Genomic DNA, 6,000 nt, shown 5'->3' with positions numbered 1-6,000 from the left:
AGAAATGGGTTAGATCAATATGTAAGAGCTAGCCAATAAGAGGCTGGAACTAATGGGTCAGGCAGTGATTAAAAGAATACAGTTTCCGTGTAATTATTTTGGGTCATAAGCTAAGCTAGCCATGCGGGTGGCAGGGTGCTGGGGACGCAGGGGGACGCTGCTCCGCCGCTCTTATTTCAACAGCTATGTAGCCCAAATCAGTTTCAACCTCACAACCCTCCTGCCTCGACCTCTCCAGTGCTTGAATATAAGTATATGGCATAATGCTCAGCTAAATAGTCGATTTACATTAAAGCAGAAAAAGGAGGCTCTCTCTTTTTAGAACTGTGAGTCCAGCAAAGGCATTGAAGAGAAATACCTTTCAAGTGAGAAGTTAAAATTCATTGTCATCAAATCCTTTTCTTTTTTTATTTATTTTTAAGACAATCTTCTTCTCATTTTACATAACAATCCCAGTCTCCTCTTCCTACCCTCCTCCCCCTCCCCCACCCCATCCCCAATCCACTCCTCAGAGAGGGCAAGGCACAGAGATTTGAGGCAGGACTAAGGCCCTCCCCACTATATCTAGGCAGATCAAGGTATCCCTTCACAGAGAATGGGTTCCAAAAAGTCAGTTCAAGCACTAGGGATAAATCCTGGTCCTACTGCCAGTGGCCCCACAGTCTGCCCCAGCCACATAACTGTCACCCACATTCCGAGGGCCTAGTTTGGGCCTACACAGGTTTCCGTTGGAGTCAATGAGCCTCAAATCCTTTTTTACAAGTTTTCTAAAGAAGCTCTGCATAAAAATGAAGAGGAATCTTGAACTGTAGGTATGAAGAATAACGTCCAGCACCATTACTTATTAACAAAACAAATAGCGACAGTGAAGGTGGAGAGATTCAGTAGGGGCAGTACCAGCCTTGCAAACATGAGAACTAAAGTTTGGACCCCCAATACCATGGAAAAGTCAGGCAGGCATGCCAGACCTGTACTTCTTGTACACAGGAAGCACAAACAGGGAATCTAGGGGGTACAAGGTGACCAGCTAGACTAACCAGAATTGGTGAGCTCTGGACTCAGGGAGAGATCCTCACTCAATAAAGTGGAGAGCAATCAAGGAAGATACCTGAAGTCAACTTACACACACACACAAAAGATAAAAACCAATTGTTTTTTTTTAAAAAAAAAAAACTGCAATGAGGATGCCATTGCAGGTCCATGTGCATGGTGATATTTATGTGTGTATATATATGCATATATGTACTTATCCTCCAAGCCAAACAACCGCTATCTTTGGCAACTGAGCTGGACCCAGTTGCTAAAGACCATCACATAAGGTCTTGGTGACTCTTTATTTACATGCCCCTATGAGGGGACAGGAGTGTCGCACTAGTATTGTTATAGTGTGCCCAGCCCCTCTAGAGCACCATTTGTAGGCAGTTCTGCCCTAATTGCACACGGCCTTGGGGAAGGGCTGGAGCATAGAGGCTGGAAAGACTAGGGGAGGGGGCTCCATCTTTGCAGCTATGGGAAAACCATCATCCTTTCTCAGTAAAGAATTTCTGTGTGGCTTTTGGGGGAGGGGCTCACCCACACTTCAGTAAGCAACCCTTCCTTTGTGCTCTGTAAGAGAGCCCAGGAAAGTCATTGGTTTCCTAAACTGAACTTCGGGGGAATGGTGCCTCAGTTTGTCATTTGGAACCTTTGAAGAAGGGGTAAATGTTGCTTACACCTCCCCACCCCAGGAAGGAATTTTAGCAACATGTCTGTGCATTTGTTCACAGACACGTGACTACTAGAGAGGACACAGGGCCAGCAAGAACGCATACACATCCATCGTGATTGAAACCTGGCGCGTGAACCCCTCTGGAAAACGCTCTGGCAATTTCTTATGATGAAATCATACTTTTGTCATATGATCTAGCAATCCCATCCCTAGGCATTTAGCCGACAGAAATGAAAATTTAAGCTCACACACAAAATGAATGAATCTCAAAGTTATTACGCTAAGTGAAAAAGAAGTGCCGGTTTCTAAAAATCGCGTGCTATTCCATTCCAATTCTGTGTCCTTCTCAGGAACACAAAACAGATCAGTAGTTGGGGTGAGGCAAGGGTGTAATAAAGAAGAAGAAGTACCGTGGCTGTCGTCATGGTTCCACGAGACTGTTTATGGACTTAGAATTCATGAAAATCCACTCGGGCAAAAGATAATTCAGCTGGGCCCTACTTTTTAAAATAAAATGCATGAAGTAACCACGGCTAGAGTGCTGCCAGTCGGAGTGAATGGTGGCGGCAGAGTTTGTCCCTAGGAAATCAACTGTCTGTCCCTCCCTGGCCCCTTGCTCATTTCACACAGCAGTGAAAGCAGGAAGATAAGCATTGAAAGGATGTTCCCTTCCCAAACCACCCTTAGTGACCTTTAGTGGGCACTCTTTAGTGTTGTAATTAAGATCACAAACGGCATTTGGTTCAGTCCTTGACCTCGGATGTGATGTCGATATATATATATATATATATATATATATATATATATATATATATATATATATATATATATATATATATATATATGTTAAAAGTGATGAAACATGGCTGTACATCTGTGGCTGTCTGTAAGCATCCATAAGGGCTGTCAGAGAATCTAGAGAGGTCTTCAATCGATGACATTCTCAAAGAGAGGCTGTCTCACACATTGCCTTTTGAGAAATCCAAGGAGACGGGTAACATGTGGGGCATGTTTTTCTGTGCTTTGTTTCTGAGGAGGTAAACCAAATGGCTATTGTGATCCTAAAGCCAGCTCGAAATGTCACACAGAAGATTCGAAGGCAGTCACGGTTCACCAGTCCCAGACACAAGCTTTGGGGTGCTTAGTTTAGGAGAACCTCTGGAGTTGTTTTGAAATCTTTCCTGGGGCTCAGATCTCCGGGATGTAAGAACCCCTGGTCTCCTGCTGATGCTGCTTAGAAATCAGCTCGCTTTTCACCTAAAAAGAGAAGCAGATAAACAGTCTCAGGGGTCACTGGTAGACATCAGTTACCCATTTGCAAGGCCAAGGGATGATAGGGGTGTGTATTATGGAAGGTGTATCTTGGTACCATTTTTCTTTAAAAGAGTTTGCCTGGTTTCAACACATGTACTTTTCCATATAAGTAAACCAATTAACACTTACATGTCATAGGCTATGACGAGGACTCTGCAGTGGTCCCGGTACCGGCACTACACCCCCACTGAACCAGTACAGTGAGGGGAGGAGCAAGTGATAATTTTCAAAAGTGAGTTGGCTGGTGTGGCTGTGTGAAGAGGACCGCATACTGATCAGGTGTGAAGTCTCTTGATTACTCTCTGTAGGGATTGCCAAGGCTCAGCTTGATTCAGCAGAGAGCAGAGGGTTCCTTACCTGGGGAAGTGCAGAGTAGATGCAAATGCCGGGAGTGGCAATGACAGTAGCCGGCCAACCCCGCCTTCACGCTGCACGCTGTGGGAACTCATTCAGCCAATAGCCTTTTGGGTACCAGCCCATTAGGGCGTGGTCTGAGGTACTACCTGTGGATTGATCAGAGCCTACAGGAAGCAGCTCGCGCTCTTGGTTGGCAGTCTGAGTTTCTGTACACAGCTCCCAGCCTGCATTACATCTTCGTATGTGCTGTTCACAGCCATCTGTAATGAGAAGAGCACATACCAAGATGCAGCTCACGTGTATAACCCGGAACTTAAGCGGCTGAAGCAGGAGGATTGCTGTGAGTTCCAGGTCAGCCTGGGATATGCAATGAATTCCCGGTAAGTTTAAATTGCTGAGTGAGATTTTTGTCTCAAAAGCCAAAGGCAGAAGCAACACCTTGCCACTTGCCATGTATTGACATGATGTACAAAAATCCATTTACATTCTCAAATGTATCTGTTGCCTTATATGGCTCTATTTCTTTGCATTTAAAGCAGAAAGAACTATAATATAAAAAAAGACAAACAGTATATTCATTTGCAAACATACACGGTAAGTAAAATGAAATTCAGTGATAGGCATTCTCGGATGTTTTGTCTACAATAAATACTACCATCAGATTATCAGTATTAATTTACATTTTATTTTATATTTTATTTTATTTTCTATTTCATTGTTCTTGGTGTCTCAATACCAGAGTCTTTCTACTGTAAACTCCATCCCTAGGTAATTCTACCTACATGAAGTATAGAGTAGTGTACTTTCCTAAGTATGACAGGAAATGTCTGTTAAATCCTTACAAGTCACAAGAGGGCATCTTCCTCCCATCACCACTGCCTGCTGCTGCCATTCAACAGCAAGCTTGTAAATTTCAAAGCAGACAGAACCTAATTTCCAGCAGGAACCGGAACTGAACTTTGTCCTGCCTCTGCTCCCATTTCTTGCCATCCCAGAGGGTCTTTCCCTGGACCAGTCCAGCCTCTGCTGCCTCCAATCCCACCTCCAATCTCCTCTACACACATACGCAGCATCTTACTTTGCTTTGGCACAGGGACAGATGGCAAAGGTGCTGGCCTTGCTTTGGGAACTGGTCCCAGTAGGTACACAGGACCTGAGGTTTCCATTTTCTGCTAATCTTTTTCTGCTGATTTTGAAACAGGATGCAGGAGAGACTAGCATGCCCCTTTAGTCTCCCGCCCGCTGATGCAATTGGTTGTTTCCTAGAGAATCTATTTCACAAGATGAAGCCTCAGCAGTTTCCCTCGGCTCAGCTCCTTACTGCCAAGTCGTTTAGGTTCTTCTACGTAGTATTAGTATTGTATCATTTCCTGAGCCTATCACTGTGCTCTTGTATAGGCCAGTGTTTCTCTCTGACTTGACACAACACATGTGTTGAGATGGATGGTAGATTGTTCATGGTAAAGGCTGTACTGGACACTCAAGCGATTAGCTGTATCCTAGTCTTTATACGGTTGACTATACCCTCTCCAATACACAGACACAGACACACACACACACACACACACACACACACACACACACACACACCCCAGTGTTTTCAAGGTGAAGTAATAGCAGTCCGCCCCTTGTTCTGAACCACTGCTGTAAAGTATTTCATTGGCTCCGTTTGCCATCTTAGTGTCAGAAGCTTGACAGAAACAGCCTAAGGGGGAAGGTTAGCCTGTGGTGGCTTGGCTGCATGTGCTGAACAGAGCACCCCAGAGGAGGAAGCAGATGGACAAGAAATAGAGAGGGTCAGATTCAGCCCCTCCAAAACACTCTCCATGGCCAGCTCCTTCCAGTTCTATAGACTTGACTGAGAAAAAGAGTCACAGATAAAAGTTGCTGCTGTTTTTGGTTTGTTTGTTTTTTAAGAGACTTTCTGGGAGCTGTGCATGAAACCAACTCAGAACCTGGTTGTGCAGACATATCCAACTGCAAGAAACATTAGGAAATGTGGATGTCTTTGTGCTCAGCTGAAATTTGGGGACTTGGTTGCTCTTAAAGAGGAAGATCTGGATGTAAGAGACCAAGGTGACAATTAACTACTGTAGGTGTATGAGCTCAGGACACTCCTGTGGCCTGTCCACATGAAGCTGAATTAAGGCGATCTCATTCTGCTCATTTCTGTAGGTGACGGTATTGGTAGCTTTTGCAAAATTGGAGCTCATAGGCAAGAATCTTTCTCATCTCATCTGAAAGAAAAAAGAGACTAAGGGTGTAGCATGTAAAGAGAAGCAGATTGGGGGACAGGAGGGGGGTAGGGGAGGAAGAAATGGGGGGAGAGGAGGGAGGGGAAACTGTGGTCAGGATGTTAAATAAATAAATAAATATTTTTTTAAAAAGAGATGCAGAAGTGGTTCTGAGTGTGTGTGTGTGTTCGTGTGTGTGTATGTATGTGTGTGTAGGCTAGAATCTGATGTCAGATGTCTTCCTCAATCACTCACTGCCATATTCTGTGAGTCAGGGTCTCTACTGAGCCTTGAGCTCACCAATTCAGCTAGACTAGTCAGACAAGGAGTTCCTGGGATCTGCCTGTCTCTGATTGCAACCGCACATCACTGTGCACCATTTTTTAC

The 6,000-nt window shown here is 44.5% G+C and overlaps 1 protein-coding gene across 1 annotated transcript in view; it reads left to right on the top strand.

Annotated features, from left to right (window-relative positions):
- LOC101995577 (protein transport protein Sec23A-like) overlaps nucleotides 1–5,620 on the top strand; it is a 22,268-nt gene extending 16,648 nt beyond the window's left edge. The window contains exons 6-7 of the mRNA XM_005362217.2: nucleotides 4,581–4,725; nucleotides 5,555–5,620. Coding sequence (XP_005362274.2) covers nucleotides 4,581–4,725; nucleotides 5,555–5,620 — 211 coding nt within the window. The remainder of the gene's footprint in view (nucleotides 1–4,580; nucleotides 4,726–5,554) is intronic.
- The last annotated feature ends 380 nt before the right edge of the window (nucleotides 5,621–6,000 follow it).

The sequence above is a fragment of the Microtus ochrogaster genome, linkage group LG5 (genome assembly GCF_000317375.1).
Source record: "Microtus ochrogaster isolate Prairie Vole_2 linkage group LG5, MicOch1.0, whole genome shotgun sequence".
NCBI lineage: Eukaryota > Metazoa > Chordata > Mammalia > Rodentia > Cricetidae > Microtus > Microtus ochrogaster.
Note: the sequence above shows the minus strand (reverse complement) of the source record. Positions and strands in the feature narration are given on the sequence as shown.